The sequence below is a fragment of the Triturus cristatus genome, chromosome 5_1 (assembly GCF_964204655.1).
Source record: "Triturus cristatus chromosome 5_1, aTriCri1.1, whole genome shotgun sequence".
Taxonomy (NCBI): Eukaryota; Metazoa; Chordata; class Amphibia; order Caudata; family Salamandridae; genus Triturus; species Triturus cristatus.
In genome coordinates, this window is record NC_140587.1 from 294,720,279 (window position 1) to 294,744,273 (window position 23,995).

At 44.4% G+C, this 23,995-nt stretch overlaps 1 protein-coding gene across 1 annotated transcript in view; it reads left to right on the forward strand.

The window, feature by feature from the left end:
* The window catches only part of LOC146830806 (uncharacterized), an 878,450-nt gene that overhangs the window by 788,403 nt on the left and 66,052 nt on the right, over positions 1-23,995 (forward strand). Inside the window, exons 21-22 of the mRNA XM_085604967.1 lie at positions 4,646-4,709; positions 20,570-20,676. Of these exons, the coding sequence (XP_085461093.1) occupies positions 4,646-4,709; positions 20,570-20,676 (171 nt within the window). The remainder of the gene's footprint in view (positions 1-4,645; positions 4,710-20,569; positions 20,677-23,995) is intronic.

A 23,995-nucleotide genomic window follows, 5' to 3' on the forward strand; every position in this document is an offset into this window, starting at 1 on the left:
TCCCTACAGTGGTAAAGACAAATAATGGACCACCATTTAACGGACAAGACTTTGCCGAATTCGCGAGACACCTGAACTTCAAACACCGAAAGATCACCCCTTTGTGGCCTCAGGCCAACGGGATGGTCGAGCGATTTATGGCCACCATAAAAAAGACAATGCAACAAGCCGAACTAGCTCATCGAGATTCAGCCAGCATTAAACGAAGTGTTACGGGCGTACAGGACTACGCCGCACAGCACTACCAACCAATGCCCTGCCACCCTGATGCTGGGGCAAATTCCACGCACCCAGATACCGGCCACCGACGCTGTCACACAATCCAGGTTCACGACTTCGGACCATGAGACACTGGTAGAAGTTGATCGGACCAAGTAAGCAGAAATTAAAGAATATGCTGACCGCCGTAGGCATGCCAAAACGTCTGACATCTGGGAAGGCGACTGGGTGCTGGTGGAGCAGGAAAGGAAAACCAAGGTGGACAGCCGCTACTGCGCTCAGCCGCTACAAGTAATCAGAAAGAAATGGACCATGATTACGGCTGAATCTGGAATGAAGAGAACAACCAGAAATGTGTCACACTTCAAGAAGTGCAACCCTGCAGTATACACTCGGGCTCGAGAATCCAATTGGGACACTGACGTGTCAAGTCAAGAGGAGAACAAGTATGAAGAACCCCAACCAGTGTGGGGAGCCAGTGACAGTAGAGAGAGGCGCCTCTCCAACCAACCACGAAGCAGCTGACCACGGAGCACTGTTCGAAAGCACACTCGACTCATTGAAGAACTCTGAAACAGACCCTTAGAACATTCAAAATACAAAGGGGGGATATGTCGTATCACCATGCCTGTCTTGTCTGTAACCCAGGGTCAGGCATGGCGGGAAAGGGAAGGGGAGGAGCTTGGGGGCAGCCCGGCAGTTCGTGCCGAGACATGTAATAATAAAGATGTGCAGAATGGCAGCTGGTGTCCCATGTGTTCTTTGGTGGCGGGGACACGGCGGGAACACGAAACATGCTTGCTGAAGTCAGTACCTCTGCAGCAATCTAAGGAGGCTGGTCAGACCGGACTCCACTCGAGTGTATCCTGAATAAAGCTCACTTGGTTTGTATTCTCTACTGTCTAACCGACTCTTCATTTTTTAAGGAAGTGGTCGCGAGTGACCCGGGTGATACTCATCGGGTCACTTCCTTCAATTCAAAAACCGGCATGATTTAATTAAACTATGGCTTTAACCTACTGTATTTACAAGAAAGGGCTTGTTTTTAAATATGGTTGTAATATGTTTGCAGATACATCTGTTGGTTCTTATCATGTGGCTTCCTGAAGAAGGCGTTTTGCCGAAACTTGCGTAGACAATTTAAGAAAACTTGAACAAAAAACCACAAGAAAATGTATATTGTATATCTTTTGTAGTGTGCTTTTTTGTGATTATTTCAATATCATTGTTATTTTTTATGGGGAACATTATCAAGTTCAGTTGCTGTATTCTGTTGATTCATGAGAGGGTGTGATAGATTGAATGAATGAGGATGTGTGATGTGAATTCATGATGCTTAGTCTGAATATATCGATTGCATAGTTTGTATATAATTGTTTACTATAAAAGAATGAATTGAATATTAATAATAAAAAGAACATATACAGTAATACCTTTGATGCGATTGTTTTTTGTGCCCTCTGTCTCGTGTGGTAAATTTTAGATATAGATTTGTCTTGTTAAATGTTTGCCTAATATCTTTATATACTGATTACATTTACCCTGCCGTAGGAACTTTTTTAGTAGCAGGGGGACCCATTTGTCTTTATATTGGTTTGCATGCGCACTCCACCAGAGCCGAAGCTGAGGCCACTGCATTAGCTTGCGGACTGTCCTGGATATATGTCAGGAGCAACCTGGGTTACCCTATACACATTGCCTAGAAAGTCATGCCCGATGTGCCAGTCACTTTGCCCATTCCATCCTATGGGGCTTCTTGGTGTAAACCGTATCACAGCCCCCACCTCTGGAGAAGTATTGCTTTGGTATCTATTCTAAGGTAAGAAATCTGCAGCTAGAAGACTCTATCAGATGAACAAGTTTCTTTTCTTCGGTAACACCTTAACTGGTAGAGACTCTATCAAGCCGCCCATCCTCCCCGCTCTGCGACCGGATTATAGAGTTAAGTATTAATCCCAATAAGGAGCCTAGATTTGCACATTGTTTGGACTACGTCCTGGGTGTATCGAGAGGCTACCTTCTATTTATTCTGTTCTTGCCAACTCTAGTAATGAGTAGGATTTTTGTTCAAACATCCTGAATGTTGGGACTTTTTTGCTTGTTATGGCACTGTATCGTTTCTTGTCTCTGCTTCTTACATTATGAAATGCCTTTGTTGACCTTGGCAAAATTCCTTTCTGGAGCCTCCGGAGACAGTCTGTTGGCCTAGAATGATTGTGTGGGCAATACTTCCTCACCTTTTGAAATGGTGTCTGGAATGCAGTTTTGCAGATACTGATTATTTAAATGAAAAAACAAGGAAACACCTGTCGCTCTTGCTAGATAAACCATTTTAGGAGAACACACATGATGATTAATATTGTAGTTAAAGCTAGGGGCCACATTGGTTGAGACCACAGTAGCTTTGGTGGAAAGCTACAAATTATGCAAAATCCTAACTAGTACAAATCATGACCTTGCTATTACCTCAAATATGAGAACCAGTGGAAGCCTGGAATCTGTCAGAGAGCCCAGGATTTCTCCTGTTTATTAGGCCTGGCCAATTGCCGTATTTGAGGGACAGAATTTGGCATCTAAGAGCCAGGTATCTCTATCACCTCCTTTTCTTCATGTTCAGTTTTTAGCCAGTTTGTTGTGTTCAAGCTGTTCACTGCACGGAGATGGTCATTAAGCTTCTAAGCGGATGCTTGTTTTTAAGCCTGACTGGCATTTGTGTGTCATCTATGTAGGTATCATACTGGAGACCAAAGGCATAGATATTAAACAAGAGGTGTGAGTGTGAAGACCCTTGTGGGGCCCTGCTGTTCATGCTTAAGACATGGAATTGCACTACTTGAGTAAAATCCATTAGAAATATCAATACATTTTCTCCATTCTCACAGTTCTGCAGATGTCGATGAAAGGTCCTATGGTGCAAAGATGTGAATGTCGCAGAAAGGTCTAAAAGGAAAAGGATTCCACTGCACTTTGATCTAGACTTCTGCTTAGATTGTCTATGCACACATCTACATCGGTTCAGCCCACCTGCCGCCCTATTCCAATCTAATGACAGTCAAGGATACTAATGGTTTCCATGTAATGCCAGAACTGTGTAGTTTTGCAGTAAAGTATAATTTAGGTATGGCATGCTGAGTCCACTTCAATGTAGAATTTGTTGGTTGTGGTGTCACCACTGCACATGTGAGCTTCTTTGAGGTGCATACCTCTGAAATAAAGCCGAAAGTTGACTTGCCGGTGCTTATATCAACATCTAAATAATAATGTTCTATATTGGATTCAGCAAGATCCGTTGCTTTGGAGGAACCAGATCAAAATGAGATCTAGGACATTTGCTGAAGTTTAAAGTAGTGTTTGATTTTGGTGGTGCAAAATACTCAAGACTAAAGCTGAGAAGTCTACAGTTTTAATGGTGGAATTCATAATGCAGGAAGAAGTCAATCGCTAAGATAGTATGTTAGATATCTCACTTCGGATAGTGGTCACTCTTGGTTTGAAAGGGCCTCCCAGAATCCGCTGAGGACTCCAAACTCATTCTTAGACTATGGAGAATTCCCTGGGGATGGCGGGTATGTGGACAAAACAGTCACAATAGAAAGTATTTGGATATTCTGGTTGCACCTTTATGTAGTCTACTAACAATTTCTGTTATCTTCAGTGAAAGTGACATTGATCATGGCGGCCTGCTGCATAATGGACACTGAGATGGCCTGCACTGGAGATCCTTTATGACTTTATAATATATCTGCGGTGGTGTAAGCCCACCTCAATGGGTTCCTGAAGGCGAAGGGTGCTACATGGGGAGGCTGAGATATCGGGCCAGAGGGAAAGACATGGGAAGGTCTCTGGAGAGAAGTGGGGAGGTTACAGAGATATGGGGGATTGTACCCTGATCAAGAGACAAAGGCTCTTGAATGAGCCATGCTCATCTGATGGGGAACATAAGGAGCAACGTGGAAGATGTAGGCCGTAGGAAGAAATGAAGACAAGGGACTCCGATGAGAAAGCACGAGGGTCCATCCAGGGGCTAGTGTGGGCTGATTAAGAGACATTGGGGTTCTGGAGTTGATGGCACAGAGACATGGGGGACTGATGATTCGACATGGAAAACCTGTTTTGGAATGTGAGCTTCAATAAGTGATCTGCCCGTCTTTATGCAGCATGAGCATCTGCTCTCTCTACAGCGCGCTCCTCTTGCTTGGTGGGATTTTACCTTACAGGGGGGACCTCACATGTGCCTCAAAAAACTGTCACACTGCAGTGTTCTTGTTTTGCATTTGATGTGGATGTAGATTGCAGATGCCTTCTAAAAATAAAAGGAAATTGTCTAAATATGTCAAAGCTGATGAATGAAAGCAGCAGGCATAGAAAGCCATGCAAACGCCATCTGGCGCATGACCATCCAACAGGGACTTCTTTTATTTTCCAGGACCAGGAAGCTCCGCTGACACGCGCCAGATGGGAGGTGCTCCTAGCAACATGCCCCCGACCCTGTGAGTGATTTAACCATTCAGCTGCGGAGAACGATGTTGTTTGTTGAAAAGTGTGTGTTTTAGTGTTTTTAATTGGCATCTTTCTGGTAAGGTCATTATTGGCCTATATGGATATGGTCTAATGTCCGTTACACATGTTTGCAAACCTGCTAGTGTCCTGCTTCTATATATGTGATTTTCATTTTTTAATTAGTGATACTGTCTTTACTGAATGAAAGGTCTTAATATCTGCAATCTAGGAAAAACAGGAGGGTGGGCCGATCCTGTGTATTCTCAAATTTTAGACGGCTGGGTCCTTTAATAAATTGTATGTTCTATGTTCGAGCAAGTAATTGCATGTAGCCTAAAAATCTATTTTTTTAATAAACGTATGGTGCTTCCACTCTGTTGATTGGCCTTAGGCTAGGCACATTGAAACATTGGAAACCCTACATTATAACTTCAATGGGCCAAACATAACTCAGGAGCTTTAAACTGTAATGAAGTAAATGTCCCACTCACTTGGAGACCTAATTTAATTATTTGAAATGGGTCCTGCGCTTTGAAGTGAATTATTACAAGCAACAAAAATAATAAATGCTACCTTTTAACCTATAAATACAATAAGCTCTAAGAAATGCACAATAGTGGATATGGCCAATAACTTGAGCGAGCATGACATTTCAATGATTATACTAGTGCTTTCCTGATCCAATTATTGAGAATGCATTCACGGCCAATATCCCCTTCGGAGTAATGAAAGACAGCACTTGACAGGCTGTAATATGGGTTAACAGTTCTCAGGACACAGCTCAATATCTGTCATGCGGCGCTATGTAGTGGCAAGAGATACATGATATTTGATCATAGAAGAAGCTACGGAATTAAAGCGACAACAAATGATAAAGGAAGCCGGGAGCAGCCCAAACCAAGATGGAGGGAAAGCAAAGAAAGTGGTGCAGGAAAGAATCTCGGCACAAATAAACCACCACACAGAGAAGTAAAGTGGAGGAGTTGTCACTCAATTAGCAACAGCTCATGGGTGTTTTAACAGCAATGATACAGGAATAACCAGACAGGAAAGAGCAGGCTGTTCAGCAGCCATGATGGACTGGTGTTGGTTCCATAGGGAGAATGTGTTGCTGGCTTGATCGTATGGGAATGTACAAGCTGTGGAACAAAGAATTGCACCACTTCTCATCTTCTGGAAGACAGTTGATATTGTCAGGATAGCTGGGTACCTATATGCTCTGAGCAACATCCGAACAAGATGTATTTGCAATAATTACATAACTTATGAAAACGAATTTAAAGCTCCATGACTAGGTTAGGAAGAAGTCTCTCATTGTCATTCAGTAACTGAAGGTATTATTCAGTCAGGGTGGAATGAACCTTCCTTGTTTTAGGGCATATCACTCAGTTTTGATGATGCACTGCATGCCATATTTACTCTTACGCAGACTCCAATCAAACTTCCATTTTGGTGGATATGGAAAAGCCCTGTGGTAAGTATGCTGAAGACCTACTGATGAGTGTAAGAGGAAGCACACACTGCTCTTACAGAGCGACGCATATGCAAAATAAGGCTACGCTCAAGATTCAGGTATCCATGGCTACATGCCTGTAATACCTATGCGGCTATAAGAAGAAACCTTTAAGGACTAGACTATGTGGTGCAAAAAAGTAATCCGTGCCTTTCCTCCGCACAGTCATGGCCACTACTAATACGGGAAACACCAGGTAAAAAAGGGGTACGGGGCACCTCTACTAGTCTCCTTTCTGCATCTCTAACAGTGTTAGGGATGCAATCAGGGGAAAGTATCTGTCAAAAAGAGAAACCTACGGCTGCCATCGGGGTCGTTTCCTCAATGCATTGATCCAGGCTTGAGAATCAGCCCTGGTGTAGTGTGTGCTGCAGCCCGTCAGCCGTCGGGAAGAAGAAACATTCTCTGGTTAGTTCTCCAGCCGCCAGCCTCCTCCTGGGTCCCAGTGGTATCTGTCGATGCTCCGGGTATGCTACAGCACTCTGAAGCTCACTACTGCACAAAGACGGGCCTAACAATCTCTAAGCGGCTCCCTGTCTCCTACTTGGGGAAGTGACCCCATCTGCTCCAGTCACTGCACTCACTATCATGGACCAGAAACAAGCCAGAGGGGGCACAACGGTCCTCTGCCTCCATCTTTTGCCTCAGCCAGTTTCCACTTTACATGCGCCAGTGAGCTCTCGGATCATCCACAGCTCACCAGATGCATCGCCTGTTCATAGCCCAGGAGCGAGCGGACAAACAGGCAATGGGGGCTCAGACGAGCTCTAAAAGATGGCAGCCGTCTCAGGCCCTGGCAAAGAGTACGTTGACAGTGTACTGCACTCCTCCGGAGATCTAAAGCCCTAACCTAAATCATGATCGTAGATTCTGGCATCCACATCTCTCTACACGCTCTACGTTCATGTGTTCTTAGGGTGCTCATCGTGGGAGCTTGGTGTAAGTCCATCTCTTTGTAAAATGTACTCGGTAGTTAAACAGAGTCCACTTCGAAATGAAATGTTGATTTGTAGACATCTTTCAAAGCAAGAGCTATATTGCGAATTCAAGAGTTTTATGGAGCACGTATGGTGATCAAAATAATTCATTTAAGAATCCAAAAAGTCCTTGGTTAGTCTTAGAACAATGGATCAAGTAAATGTAAAATACATAAATGAAGTATCTGTGAGTCAAAGGCCAAGAGTGTAGACCTTTTGTTATCAGAAATCAGAGCACTTAGCAAACTGAACTGAAGTAAGGACCTGCTGTCCCAGCTTTAGTAGTGTATACCCTCTGTGGCCTGCCTGGAAGTTTTGATAAAAAAGACAACCTGTTAGTGAAGGTAAACATGACACCAGGGAAGAACCCGCTCCCTCTCGCTGAGGGACGTCCCCCATTGCATCAGCATTGCAATGGACGATTCTTCCGTGGAATATCCCCTCTCCCATCCTCTGTTGACTTTTCTCTTCCTTCTCAAGTTTTTTGCCCATGGTAGCCATTGTTTAGGCGGCCCTGACCATGCATTTGTGCGTTGTACTTTCCCAAATGTTAATGGCGTAGATCTAAGTAAGACTGCCCGACAATCCCACGTAATAGCATGAGATTTGCTGTTGATTCATCAACTCCTCTAAAAAAGACTCCATTGCTCCTGTAGCACAGGTTTCCTTGATAAGTCCTGCCTTCCATGCTCCTATTTCTGGTTTCAGTAACTTCTGCTCATCACATTAGGGAGCTACCAAACTCCTGCATGAACCGCATCGAAATCATCTTGCTGAGTGTGGCTCATCAACCAGGGATACACTTCATTCAGTTGCCTTTTTCTGTTTAGTTGATCAATATATTCTGTTAATTGCAGCTATTCACGGATTCAAGTTCACCTCAAATCTCGTTTTTATAGGATGAAGGCGTGGCAGGGTCCCCAGGTCTTACGGTAGTGGGACATCCTGGGCCTTCTTTCCAGCCTACAGCTGTAAGTTCCATTTCAGGCTACCCTTCTTCACAAGGAGCCCAGTCACACAGTCACACTCACACTTTTCTCCAAGAACCCCAAACTCATTCTGCGTCCGAGCAAGAAATGTACAGATTGAACACGTCATGCACCGGAGGTTATTCAACAGCCACTTCTAGGTGGTCAGAAAGTTCAAGAGTGTGTGTCTTCTGTGTGTGTGTGTGCCTCTACTTTGAGTGGAAACCGCCCTGGGTGTGGCTGCAGCAGGTATTTGGGGTGCAAGGGCTGGGGCCAGGAGTTTAAGCCTATTTTCGGGTGATTTCAATCCTCAGCTATTGTCCTACCGCCTCTTTCCTTCCTTCGCTGCCTGATGATGCGTTCTGGTCTTCCCTGCCTTCCCCGCCTGCGGCTGAAGTGTCTGTTGTTGGCCTGCAGACATTGTGTAGCTGCAGTGCCCCTTATCTTACCTCCTGGACCTTTTATCCGAAATGAAACTGTCGGGTGTGTGGTTGGCAGCTGGTCTCCAGGTCTCGTTGGCCTTTAATGCGTTGATTCCATTTTCCAGGCTCCGTCGCCGATTTCTCCACGGATATGTATGGATTTGGGGAGTGGCCGTCATTGCGCGTGTGTTTCCTGTAAATGAACGGGCGTTGAGGGCTGTGATGCTGGGAGCGGAGTGTGTCCGGGTTCAGTCACAGGTGCTCACTGTTTGGTGTTGTACTCACAGCGGTTGTGTTTGGTGCGTTGTAACTGTATGGGCAGTGCAGAGCCGTAAATAAAATTCATTTTAATTCCTTTCAAATGCACGCCCGTGCAGTGTACTTTTGGTGTTTTTAACTCCTCTTGCAAGCGATGTACACATTAGATGAACTCACATCCTCTAAAGCCGCGATGTTGCCCACGAGCAGGGACCCTGCTCTGACTAACAGATGTATGGCTGTGAGTTCACTGCCCTCTCTGGCCCCCTTCACAGCCAGCCTTGCACCTTGGATACAGGCCCATCCACATGTGCATGGGTGTGCCATGGTAAAATGAAAAACAACGCAAACTATGTTCACCCCAGTGTTTGCGTTTTAGAGGACGCTGCCCTAAAACACACAACTTTCTCTGGCTGCGCTGGGAACGGAAAACAAACAGTAATTAGAAATGCAAACACGGCCCTGACCCACCCGGCCCTGTCACACTGTAAACCGCAGGGGGAAGCAATGTTACTGTGTGCTGAGAAGCTAACGTGTGTGCTTGAAGCCAGAGCATGCCGACCTGCGGGCAGTGCCTGGCTATGAATGCTGCACTTATAGTAAATGCATCGAATGCATCTGTACAGAAAAGGAACACGGGCCAGAATCCAGGCCCAGCCGTACTATGGGGCAATTAGGGGGAGCTCAGGGGTAGCAGCTGGGAACCCGTGCTTGCCCTTTGCTTCTCCTGACCCTGCCTTTACTATCCCTGAGCGCCCACGGCAGAAAACCCACCGCAGATGGCACGAGGCTTCTGAAAAGCGTGTGTGGTGCCCCGGTTACAAATCCCAAGCGTGGCCTCGGACCTGGTTCTTATCCAAGGCACCATAGAATTAATTACTAGAATTGTCCATATTCAAGTCCAAAGGGGCATTCCATGGGAGATAAATCAATTACAAAACTGGATATCCTATGACAAACTTCCCCGTGACGAAGCTTGTACAGCAAATGTAGTGCAAATGACTCATCACGCCCACCAGATACAGCACAGGAACAAGTTGCAATCTTCCTCAAACACATACAGCAGGCGCTACACCTTTCATCATGCACATGCATCTCGCAGGCCAGCAGCAAGGCAGGATTTCCTTAAATACATACTTACTACAGTGTGGGTAGCTTTAGAGCAACCTCCGTTACACACATAAGGAAACCAGCATTCACTTTGCCAATCTGTTTTAGCCATATGTTTCAGCCATGTTGTACACAAGTGTGGCTGATGTTCAGCGAGGCGTAGAGTGGAGTGTCGTAAAATGGCATAGAGTGTAGTGGTGTAGAGTGGAGTGGCTTAGAGTGGTGTAGAGTGTCATAGATTGGAGTGTTGTAGAGTGGAATAGAGTGATGTAGAGTGAAGTGGTGTAGAGTGTCATAGAGTACAACAGTGGAGTGGTGTGGAGAGGAGTGGGCTACAGTGGAGTGCCGTGGAGTAGAGTGGTGTTGAATACAGTGGGGTCAAGTAGAGTAGAGTAGCTCGGAGTGGCGTAGAGTGGAGAGTCATAGAGTGGAGTAAAGTGTCATGGAGTGGCATAGAGTGGAGTTGAGTGTCATGGGGTAAAGTGTTATAGAGTGGAGTGTCGTAGAGTGGACTGTCATGGAGAGGCGTGGAGTAAAGTGTCATAGAGTGGAGTGGCACAGAGTGAAGTAAAGTGGCATAGAGTGGTGTAGAGTGGCATGGCGTGTCATATAAGAGGCGTATCGTAGAGTGGAGTAGAGTGTCATGGAGTGGCATAGAATGGTGTAGTGTGTTGTAGAGTGGAGTAAAGTAGCGTGGGGTAATTTGTAGTGGAGTGTCGTGGAGTACAATGGAGTGGCATAGAGGTGAGTAGAGTATCATACAGTGGAGTGGTATAAAGTGGAGTAGAGTGGAGTAGCATAGAGTGTCACAGAGTAAAGTGACGTAGTGTGGAGTGGCACAGAGTGGAGTAGGAGTAGAGTAGTGTAGAATGGAGTGGCATAGAGTGGAGTGGCGTAGAGTAAAGTGGTGTACAGTGAAGTGGCGTAGAATGGAATAGTGTACCGTAGAGTGGTATAAAGTGAACTAGAGTGGAGTAGAGTAGACATGGTGTTGGTAGTGCACTGCCATTACAGACAACACATTTTCAATAGAAATGACCATTACATTTGCACAGACATACACTTTTACTGTTAAAACTAAACAGAGCACAAATGATTTTGTGTGGAAGTCTCCATCAACTAGTTTTTTCAATCGTATTAAAATATTTGCTTCCACTACACTTCAGAATTACAAACAAATGTGCTTCATTTGTGCTTTCTGAATTCTGATAAATATTCTGAAATATTTGTACAGTTCATTTACTGGCATATAACTTTTGTTGTGTGCTAGAACACAATAATATCCTGCTGCCTTGCCTTTCACACCCCCAGTGTCCAGCAAGATTGTCTCATAAATACTCTCACTTTGCAGTCAGAGAAAGAAAAGTAAACATCAAGTCCCCTGGAAGACAGAGCCTGACATTTGACCTCTATCTTTGAATGCACAGAAAATGTGACAAGATAAAAACAATATTTAAAGGCCCGTTTATTGGTCATTCAATTCAATTCAAAACAAGCTTTATTCGGTTAGTATACAACCATAAAAGCATTCTAAAAAAAATACCATCAAATATAAAAACATTAAAGCATTTATCAAAAATCATCACAATGGGATATAAATAATTTATCACGGTGAGAAATAATAAAATTCATGTAAGGTTCAATTACAAGCTAGGTTATCATTATACCTAAAGTGCTACGTGCATTTTGAGAAGAAGACCATATTTATCTTTGAAGCCAAAAAAAGAAAATTTTTGCCTGGGAATTTAAAACACTAGATATGCTAAGAACGTTATAATTTCCGTAGACTAAAATCGTTTCATTTCCCTGCCCGATTCAATTACTACATTCCATATCATCTCCTAATACCCAGTGCTACTTTAATGAAACTCATCATTGCAGAACAAACTGTAGAATTTTCCAATAGTTGCAAACACTCATATCCCTCTAGGTATGTACATGGAGAGATATTTTTTAGTATTGGTCTCAAAAATCTCCTTCTCGGATCATCATAGAGTGTGCAAAAGAGTGTAAGGTGCATAGTGCTCTGGGGAGTACTATTATCACAGGGACAGAAACTAAGGGTTTCCACCCACCCAGTTTGTCTAGGAAAAGCAAGCAAAAAGTGCAATGTGCCAAGGCGTAATCTGGTTAAATAAGAACGCATCTGACAACTTGTAGAAAATGCTAGATAATACTGCTGGTTAGACAAAAAGGCACATTTTGGGCCAGGCGCCTCTTGCTGAAAATGTTTCATGTGTCCCCAGTCCCCGTATTGCTTCTTGATTATGCCTTTGGCATTTACGGGGATATGTGTCGGATTTTCATAAAACTCACCCAGCCCAATGTCATAAAATCTTTCCTTCGCATACTGAAACCAGGGAATAGTCATCAAGTGATCAAGGTTAAGGCAGTCTTCCATTATTTCCCTAGTAAACTGTAGTTCTTCTTTCAACCAAATTTTAGACCATAAAAGCAAAGGGGCAGAGCTAATGCGATCCTCCAGGTAATCCAACCCTATCTCTCGATGAGAGAAAGAGGTGGCCGTACTGACTGGGATCATCAATAAGCGTTTTATGAATTTATTTTCTACCACTTGTAACAAGCGGCTTTTTGGATGACCCCAAACTCCTGCCCCGTATGATGCCACCGATGCACATTTTGCATTATATAGAGTAACAAGCTGTGGCACCGGTCTATGACCTAGCTTACAAGCAAACCTAAAAAGCCCCTCCGCTACTCTATAATTTTTTTGGGCCCTCATTGTAATTAAAAAAATCCCATTTAAGATCCCTGCTGTACTTATTTCCTAGATATGTAAAGTTTTCCACCCTTTCGACCGGTTTGCCTCTGACATTAAAACTCCTGGATTTTGCATGTTTTGGGCCACAGACCATTATATAAGACTTTGAAAAGTTAACCTTTAAGTCTAACGTCGCCATATAATTTCTAAAGGCGTCCAGGGAAATTTGTAAGCCGTTCGCTGTCAACGACATAAGATCCGTGTCGTCTGCGTACGAAAATAACGCAACCGGTTGCCCCTTGACTTGGGGGAAATCTATTTTCTGCCTCAACAGGAAATCCTCCAGACCATTTGTGTATACTAAAAAGAGGAAAGGGGCTAAAATGCACCCTTGGCGCACTCCTTCAGTTGAAGCAATAGGTTTTGTTCTTTCCCCGTGAGTGCCAAATCTTATTGAGACAAAGGTGTTCGAATGTAATCTTTTTAAGAGTCGAATTAATGCATTTTCGAAACCCATCTCTGCCATCAGTACCCAAAGTTTCCCCCTATTGACAGTGTCAAAGGCACTTGACAAGTCCATGAAGGCAAGGTGAACAGAGCCACTCTTTGCCTTTATGTACTTGCCCATGATCAAGGACAAATTCAGACACTGTTCTGTAGTTCCCAATCCTTTACGAAATCCATATTGCGTTTTGGAGATGACCTCCCCTACCACTGGCCCATGTCTCCAGACGTGCCAGGATTACCCTGCCCAGTACCTTCACTGTGGAATCGATTAGTGAAATGGGCCTATAGCAGGCGGGGTCATCTCTCTTCCCTTTTTTGAACACTGGAACAACTATAGCCCCTTTCCATGACAGAGGGATTGGTCCAACAATAATGGATTTAAACAGGTTGGTCAACAGGGGAGCCAAGAGATTTACAGTCAACTTAAAAAAGTCCAGTGGGACTCCATCTGGGCCTGGGGCCTTTCTGCCTATTCCTTTTAAAAGAGCATCCTCCACCTCTGTCACCGTAAGTGAGGTACTGAGTTCTATTGCTTGTCCCATGTCGACTATTGGATCCTCGTGCCCTGCAGCTAGTTCCCTACCATTTGGATTAAAAATTGAAGTAAAATGTGTTTCCCAAGTATCACCCAGAATCTTGCACTCTACTTTCCCGACTTCCTCTGTAAACTGGGGCGGTTAATAACTGGCCAGAAACTTTTCATATCTTTTAGGGTACTAGCCCTCTCCAAGTCCTACTAGGTAATGTGCCTTAGTTCTTCTTTTCTGACCTTAGTAGTGGTTTTATATAAAAACCTCGCCTGCTTTATATGTTCTCTATCTCAAGGCATTAATTTCAGGGCATTTATTAAGAACTTGTGCGCCCTGGAGCGTTCTGCGTTGAACCAACGAAACTCCCGGTGTTGTTTGGACTTAGTCTGACGTGTACGTTTATTGGCTACGATGGAACTGAGCCGTTCAAAATTTTGTACTAGTGTGGCTGGGGAGGTGTTATGTTCTAGGCAAGATAAGATCAAGTCATGATTTGATTGAATGATTTCTTCCTAAAATAGAATTAGGTTAATTTCCCCCCAGTTTATCCTCACACCCTTATTCTGGGTATATTCAATGCTACGGTTATCACCCACTACTGTTTTGGCTATAGCTTTAAATTTCGCTGTTAGTGGGTTATGCTCGCTTACTAACTCAGGTTCAAATACTAAGGTAAGATACTACTAGGAAATAAACATAAAATCAATGGTACTTTCTCTCCCTCCTCCAATAAAAGTTGGACACCGAGCTACAGAGTAGTCATTGGCTAAACTTTGCAGATTGTTCTCCACAATGACAGTGTTCAGTACCTCTCCCTGGGGGGTATGAATAAAATGTGCTAAAGGTTGATCATCAATATCCCAAATACCACATACTCTTTCATTACTATATTTGCTCATGGTACAATTAAAATCCCCTACCCACAAGATACATAAAGGTTGCCACTTCCCGGCAGCTATGGCAATTTCAGATCGTAAGGTTTCCATAACGTGAGTATCTTTGGGATCAAAGATATTATAATACCAGTTTACAAGTAGCGTTGTCTCCTGGAGCATGTTGACAATCATAATTAATTGGAACCACTGAGTGAATACTAGGCACTTAACTTTTACGGACCCAAATCTAACTGACAGTAGGGTTACAAAGCCTCCCTTTGCCCTCCCCGAGCATGAAGCGGTCGCGGGCACGGTAAATGCCTGGTAACCCTTAAGTTCTATACTGTCTAACGACCACGTCTCCTGTAGACAGATTACGTCAAAATCCCTAATATGGGCCAGCCAAACCTGTTCGGTAATTTTACTCTTAATGCCTGCTATGCTCCACGAAATTAGCTTAATGGAGTGAATGAAATAACCCGTGTCCCTACCTACTGCTGCGACTGGTAGTGTTGGTGTATTTTCCAGAGGTGCTAGCAGCAGGCCCTCTCCTGATACTCCATTTTCGTGGATAGTTTTTACAACCGTCATGCATGGTGTTAAAATACACGTATTATTAACTCTTAAATCATCTACACTCATGTGGAGATCCTCAGGTGAATTTAGAGGGCATTGGTCAATTTTGTTTATGATCCTCATTGTGGTTCTGTTTATCTTGTACTGATTATCATCACTCATACACCCACTATATTGTATAGGTAGTCAATCCACCTCATTAAGAACCTCATTAAGATCCCTAAGTGCCTCATACCTATGAAGATGGAAAATGGAGGGGTGCACTGAAGTATCAGGGAGACGTCTTCTTTGCGTAGGCCAATGACCTGGTGTTATCAATTGCTTAGGAGGATAAAAGAAACCCAGGGGCCTTGCCCTAATACGATCAGTATGTGAATCTTTCATATTGTGCAGGGCATGATAGACGCAGTTTGTGTCATTAAAATTTAGAACAACACAGTCCCCGTCAATGCTCTTCTTGGTTTCACCAATCCATCTCACATGCCTAGCCATAATGATGTGCCTAAGCCAGTTATCGGGAGAGGGAATTTTTGGGGCGCACCAGTGGGCAACTTTGTTTATAAGGCTCTGGCAACTTTCTTTTTGATTATGAGGCAGTCTTGGTACCCCCGCTAATATTAAGGTATATGGCGTGCTTTCTGCGGGCAGATGTAAACAATTTATTAACCCACTCCCCCCTAGAGAGTCAGTCTCTACCTTTTATCCAGAACATGTGTCCTATTCCTTACCCTAGGGTGGGATAGACTATGAGGCTGGGCATCGTGACCTACATTATGGCTCTGCATGATATGATTATCATGTAGAGCTCGATTGTCACTCGACTCAGATGGAATATTAGTAGTTCCAGTCATTCTTATGCAATCGGAATGTGGAGTGATGGTCCTATGTATAACTGGGGCATTGCTGGGGATAGTCCCTTCCGATGTACCCACTCCCTGTGTTTCTCTGCCACCTCTAACTAACCCCCTTGCAGGCAGACCTCTCTCACTTTCAGTGTATATTGGGATTTTGTGTACTGGACCTAAGGCTTTGCAGACACTAGCTAGCTGCTCCTCAATGTTAGTTAATCTTACAGATATCGGTGCCATAGCCTCCTGTACTAATTTGCTCAATTTCTCAGTAATTATATCTAAATCTGACTGTCCCCCATACAATAGTCCCCTGGTCAATGGTTTAGTTGCATTCCCTATGGCGATGCTTTGTGCCTGTTTGGGTCTTTTGGTCTTGGGTGATTGAGTGTTAACCTTTTTACCAGTCCCAACTCTTTCAGTTAGTTTCCTCTTGCCTCCATTCAAGGTCAAATTGTCATGCACCGCTACTATAGGGCAAGGACTTACTACCTTGTTACATGAGCTTTGTGTTTCTCCCTGTATAGATACGGTAGTGCTGGGGCTTATTGGTGCTTGGTGAATATCTACTAAAACCAAATGAGTGTCGCTATTTTGGAGCAAGAGGTGAGTGTCCGGCGCTAGTTCTGTCGTCGGTGGCAGTGAAAGTCTGCGTTCTGCATCCTCTATCTCTTTGCTTAGGGCACCCACCTCCTTCTTCAGAAAACAATCAAGAGTTGTTGGTTTTACTGTAGGGGCAGGCTTTTGTTTTCCCATGCTGCGTTAGTCTATATTTTCTAGGAAAATGTCAGCAGTAAATTTCAGCGGTAACTATCAAAAATAAAGTCAGGGGCAAATTACCTGAAACAGGGCCTTGGAAATAATACCAAGAGGAATGGCCCAGCCCAGCCTCCTCCTGGCTCTGCGCTGCAGGAGGCTGGTGGCAGCTTTAACATGCCTCTGGGCGCGAAAGCAAAAGAGTCACGGGAGGCCGCTCGGGCAGCTGGGGGTTGTAGTCCTGTGTTAGCATAGGAAAGAGCCGTTCCCCTCATGGCGCTGGTCTCTCAACTGGCATGGGAGCGGCGGTCTCAGGGGCGCCTCCGGAGTAGAGGGGTTTTCCGAGGGCGGTGGGCTTCAGGGATCCCCATGCGTACCGCAGGACCCCGACTGCTGCAGGCTCCTGCACACTATTTCTGCGGGTCCAACTCACTGCGTTTGAGGGAAGGGTCTGCAAGCACGGCGTCTCTCCAGGGTTCTCTGTGAAGTGCCGTTCACTGCCTCCGGGATATCGCTGGGTGTCTCTGCAGAGTGCCTGTCTTAGCTCCGGCGCTCTCTGCCGGATCCTTCCCAGAGCCCCTGTGCCTGCTCGGAGCTCCCTGTCCAGGCTGCAGCCTCTGTGGTTCTGTACCCGGTCTGTGGGAGATGCCTCCTGCTCTGCTCGGTCTCCACGTTCGCGCTGACCGGTTTCGGGGCTTCACCCCTCTTCAGCCAGGATAGCTTGATCAGCTGAACTCACAAATAGTGAAAGCGCACTTTCTGAACTACAATGTCGGGAGGGCCTCAAAGGCAAAAGCTTGATCCCAGCATCAAGTGCGCTCAAGCGCGCTTTCATGCTTGCTGTGCAGCACCACAAAACTCTGCTAAACCAAGAAAGGCAGCACCAGTCATTCACTTCTGATCTCCAGCATGGGTATTTTGGGGTACCTTAGCAACCCCCACTACCCTACTTCCAGGCCTATAGCAGGGCATGAACTTTAGGAAGAGGGTTGTTTGTTATGCTCTTAGTAAGGAGCACTGATCAAAATAAACAAGCTCGTAGACAGTACATTGCTCCTCACATGCATGCAAGATTAATGAACTGGTAGTCACAGAGATAACTAGAGTCAGTCAAGCAGAAAGACAGGAGGCAAGAGACCTTTATGAAGAAATACAGCACATTTACTGCTGTGAATAAGCATACAAGGAAGACAACTACAAAAACATGTACTCTTGTGGAGTGCCTCATGAATCAGCAAAAAAAGGCTCCCAGAAAGCGAGCACTCATGGAAGAATGCAAGGAGCCAGTCAGAGTGGTGGTAAACAGGCTATGCTCCACGGAAGGGCCAAAGACATACTGAACAGCCTAAAATAAATAAAACAAGCAAACTGAAAGCAAGCAAATGTAAATTAGAAAACACAAAGCCAATGGTAAGCAATGGGCACAATGCATTCCTTTGGAAGCTTTCAATATGTCCCCAATAGGCCTTTGTTACCAGACTGCTTGTCTGGCTGGTAGGATTCGACCTAAGAAGTGAGACCGCAGCAATGGATTTTCCAACACGAGCATCCCTCACATAGATGACGTGCAACACAGCAGTGTAACGCCATGCTTCTTTATATGCAAACAGAAAGAAAGAAACTGTGGCAGCAGCAATAACAGCTCCAAAAAGTGCAGACATAGACCAGATACATCAAAGTTAGTAATAGAGCAGTGCTCCCATAATCCTAGTCCGCACAGCACGGAGAGGAGCAGTGCAAGCTTCTCTCACACAAAGAGTGGCTCCTCGCGCCTGCTGTGATCCGATCACCCAGTGCTGTTGTTTACTATCACTGTGGCACTTGTATTTTTGTTTTCACATTTCATTCTTTATGCAGGGCTTTATTATAAGAACATAAAGTTTGCAAAAAACAGGCCTGGGTTAGTATCTTATCATTCCAAAGGCTCAAGGCTCCAGCAGTAGCAGGCAGGCTTCCGCCACCAGCAGAGAACAGCGCAAGCAGCAGCGCAGCAAGTGTCGCTCAGACAGGGACAGCACGAGCATCAACAGTACAACCTCCCTTCACACCGTGCCTCACTCACTCACACACCAGAGCAGCGGGTGAAGCGGCACCAGGCCCAGGACCATGAGGCGGCCATGAACCCTGATCATTGCTGTACTGTACTCGCCCAGCCGCAGTCAGAGGGCATCACAAAGCATCACACACAGGCACACACACACACAGGAGCCATGCTCACACAACCCCTATTTCCTTGACACCAACACCCGTTGTTCTCCCTTTTTTCTTTGTGTTCCACTCCACCCCCCTCTCCTCGGTAGAGCCCTTCACTGTGCAGGGGATCTGTACCCGAGGCAGGAAGGTCTCACCCTCAGGGAAGGTGCCCCATAGGCCTGGGTTACCGAGGGCACTCTCCGGGCAGAGGAGACAGGCAGTCCTGAGAAGGCCCGTCCTGAAGACCCAGGATCCTCGAGATAGAAGCGGATATTGTGAAAAGCGGGGTTGGACCAACAGGTGTCTCTGACTGTTCCCGAGGCTGTTCCTCTGTTCGTCCATTTCTTGCTTAGATACAGCGCCACCTAGTGGCCGACCCATTGGAAAAGCCTGCCCTCAGCATATTTTATCTTTAATAGGAGGCATGCAGGCCGCAGGACCCTCGAAGAGAGAGAGAGGGGTCTGTGGGGTGCGGAGGAGGGGAGATCCCTGGATTACACTGCCTGCACAGCGCTTAGCCCTTAGTGTCAAATAGGAGGCCGTTGAAAGGCTGAGAGTGGAATAAGAGGTGGGGCAAGAGCTCAACCCAGGGACGTCATTAATGGTTAAGGGGTATTGTAAAATGTCATTTTCGCCACCACGGACATTTTATAGAATGGATGTCCGTGAGGCTGCTCCCCCCATCCCCTTGAATACTACAATCAGAATCAGCTGAGCTGTGCATTTTAATAATATTTCACACGAGCATAAAGCATGGCTCGAGTGTAGGCGCCTATAGATTCTGAGAATATGAAACCGTTACCTCCGGTGGAGTCACCTGAACCTGCAGCCAGTACAAAGTATTACAACATATTAAGTATTGATTTCTGTCACGCGTGCAACCCTCTACCCTCACGTTGTTCATATAAACTCTGTCAGCACCGCTCTGTCTGCCGTTTCTAGATACCACCAGTGAATGTGAACTCCTACGCTGCAGTCATAATTCAGATATTTACGTAAGAGTCCAATGTTCTCCAAACACAAGCATGCTGCATAGCCCCCAGGGTTGTTGTGAGGACGATAATCCAGAATGTTGTGTGAAAAGACACGCGACGCTCTTCCCCGGCATCAAATAGCATTCTCAGAAATACATTCTGAAATGAACCCAGCAAGAGTATGTTGTCCGCAGCAGGCTTCCGTCCGCAGCTGTCCCACGGCAGGGGTCCAGCAGGCCGGCTCAGTGCTCACTATATATAAACCTATACATATACATCATACAGCGAGCTCGGATATTTCACATTTCTGCTCTGTGAAAGTACACAGAAAAGTTCAAAGAGAAGGCTTTGGTTTCAGAGAGGTGGTTATGGGTTAAGCCGCGAAGCCCCTCAGTTGCCATTCCATACTCTGGCTATATTTACTGTACATGCCTGGACCTTGCCAACGCACATTGCTGCCATTCCTGTGCCCCTGCCTCACTGTGCTTCAGCGCAGTACTAAAGAACCTGAATGTATGTTTGCATGTCAGAGAAGGGCAATGAATTGGAATATAATAGTAATGGAGGGCACAGTAAACTCACACTTCAGTAACGTTTCGCCCTTTTTTTTTCCTTCTTCAGGCGCAGTCGAGTGTCAGCTGATACTGCGGATCCCAATCCAGAACCTAGTTCCCATGTTACGGTGGACATAGTAGGAAGAACAAGGCCCATGCCTCGAGACAGTGATGGTACAGTTTTATGATCTAAGAACAAATCATACCACTAATGATAACGTTGTGTACAGAATTAATGCATTACGACCCTGAATTAGAGATGGGCAATATTGTAAAATCTGCCCAAAAGTGTGGCAGAATTACCACCATCATGTTATGGTATATCAACTGTAGTTGTGCAGTGCGTTGTAGCATGAATAGCAGAATCGTCTCATCCGATCGGAAACAGTAGATTTTATATCCACCAATTCACATATCTTTAAACCAGGTATTAAGTCTCATTTGACCAACCATAATTGGTACAGCATATATTTTAAAGAAGTTCTTTAAAATATAAATATTGTTATTCTATGAACGATTGAAATACATGTGAAAAGCAGTAGATCAGAACTATTACTAAAAAACGTAGGCATACATCCGAAAATACTTCTCTGTAGAACAAAAATTTACTGGAAAGCATGCTGAACTAAAATCAGACTGTTCTGCAAATCCAAAGTATGTGCAAACATGTATATGCAGATCACCTTTTTTATAGTGTGTGTGGCACAGTGCTGTCAAGGTTTGACTGTTTCTAGTGAGAATAATCGAAGAAACCCATTGCTGGAAATCTGGCGATCCAAGGTAAAGGGGAGGGGCAGACAGGAAATCCGGAGCACAGTAGGACAGCAATGGAATCAAGATAATGCAACAGAGGGCAGGGCACAGAGCAGGAACCCACAGGGCAGGTAAAGTAGGGGTTGGACGCGTTAGGCACATGGAGTGAGCAAATTAAGTACAGTAAGGTGATCCAGCGCAAAGCGTGCAAAATTTGATCACAATATCTAATCATACAAAATCACAAATCTGGGCTCATAATCAATACACTCCTTTCAGTTCAATACCACTTACACAAGGTCATCCGAGAAATCTTTGGCTTAGCTAATAGGGACCAAGACCCCAAAGAATGTCGGGCAATCTCATTACAACATCTGCTTCAAACATTCCTTAAGCAAATGAAAATACATATCGTGAGACAAGGAATATGACGAAAAGAATGAGACAAACTCAATAAAGATAGTTCAATAGAAACATGTATCTAAGCCTCTTTTTGAGTGGACAGAAACAAGAATTATATGCATTTGCTGTTAGATTTAATGCATCAAATTAAATCACATGTAGTCCCAATACACCTTACAAAAGATCGAATACATCGTCGGCTCGCCTGTGAAAAAAAAAGGGAGAGAAATAAAATACAAAATAATGCAATTCAAATGATAGATCTCCAATCATGCAAACCAAGTAAGGAAGTTTAAACTCAGTGCGTCAAAATGTGTAGCACAATGCTACAGATGGAGTCAGAAACCCTTCAGCCGAAAGGTGTATCCCTGTTTAGCTTTGCCCGCCGACAAAGTGCAGATTTTAAGTTCGCAGTCCGGAAAGTTCAGTACAGAGTTTGGCATGAAGGAAAATCAGGATTCAGTCCTTCAGCAAACCATGCAGGGAATAGAAAAGTCTGCAAGCCCCCCTGCTCCTTATACCTCAAAATGCTCCTGTTTACACCCACAAATGTTTCTTTAAGCCAAATTGTTGAATGTTCATTGGTCCTTTCAATGGTCTGCTCATGGTCTGATCAATACACCATCTAAAAATCAGGAAGGTTGAGTAATCCATTTGAATATTGCTTTAGTTTATTTTCAATAAACTTTGATCCTTCCAATAGAAGTTTCAAGAAACCTTCTTTTAGATACTTTGTCGCAAAGTCGCGTACTCTCCCTGAGTTTGCTATCTATGGCTACTACGTATCTGCATACAACGTCCGATAGGAAATAGCATCCTTTGTTAAAAAGCAGCCTCACGAAAAGTTCTCCCAGCGTTCAGAATGATCTTTACTGTATAACCTTTTTTATATTCTTGCACAGGCAAGCAGGATAAGACATTGAGGCCTACATGACATTAGCTGAATCACTGTCACGTTAATCACTATAGCACTGTGACCAAACCTATTTGCAATGCACTACATTCGAATTATTGTCACACATTGACCAGGTAACCTTTTCATAGTTATAAATTTCAAAAGCTCATAATTTACATGTCATTTCTAATGTTTATGTTTTCTCTACACGTTACAGAAATCATTTATTACATTCAGAACTGCAAGCTACTTTAGCATTTGTTTTCGATAACCCTTGATTCTCTAGTAATCTCTAAGCATGATTATGCATATTTCATTTCATTTTTCAACACCTTATGTTTTAATGTGCATCTCGGTTTACTTCTATCTTATTCATTATTCTGTCTAAATTGCACATTTATTACTCAGGTTATTCTTATCAGAATTTCTTATAATTCCAAAGCATAAATCAGGTTTTTCAAGCACTCTGCACGCTTTTACAATGGGGTTGAATATCTTCACGTTCATGTTTTAAATCATTATCATATTAACTTTTACCAATATGAGTCGTGCATACCGTGGTAAAGAGACCTGCTAGAGGTAGACGTCGCTCAACAATCTACGCTCCATCAAAGGGATAGCCAGGTCAATTCATAATGTGATGGCATTGAGGTCCAATGAGGAAATCAGGTGTGCGGGGGTTGGGAGAGGAAGTCACGCGAATGTGGGAGAGGAACATGGGAGTTGGAGTTTGGAAGGACTGACCAGGTCGAGAGGTCCCCGGTGCTCCCCATTATTTGTTTCTGCGGCTGGCTTCATGCGAAAAGATGGTCAGCCCTTCTTTATTGAGATGATGGATCCAGTACAGCTACTTCAAAGGGAAGCAGGCAAACTAATTTGGTCTTTGGCAGGCTATTTACGTTTTCCGTAGTCAAACAGGACAGCCTTGGCCTTCCATTTATTAGCAATAAATTGATCACTTAAGACGAAAGATCCTATTTCGGTAGACTGTCCAGAAGGGTCAGAGATACGATGAGGAGGCAGGAACTGGACTTTTAGAGCAGCCTGACGGTGGCATTGTATGAAAGAAGTGGACAGAAACTGTGGGTGTGTGGTGCATATTAATGCTGCTATGGAAAAGTGGCATTGTTATTGACTGTCCACTAGCGAAAGACAGTTTCCTCCGAAGTCTGTTGAAAGAGGTTATGGAAGCAAACATTTGGCTTCATAGTGTATGTCAAATACATTGCAGTATGAATGTTCTGATTGTTTCTCCTAACTGCAGATTCCTCGCCTTTAGAATATCAGATTGGTTCTGAAAGAGTTTTCAGCCTAGCCCCATGTGCACCAGTAAATGGCATCGTGCGGCTCCACATCTACTCTGCTCATCCTGGAAGTGATGGCTGGAGCGCATATGGTCACCTCCTTAGTCCACTGACGTCAGTTCCTTTCCTCTGTGCCATT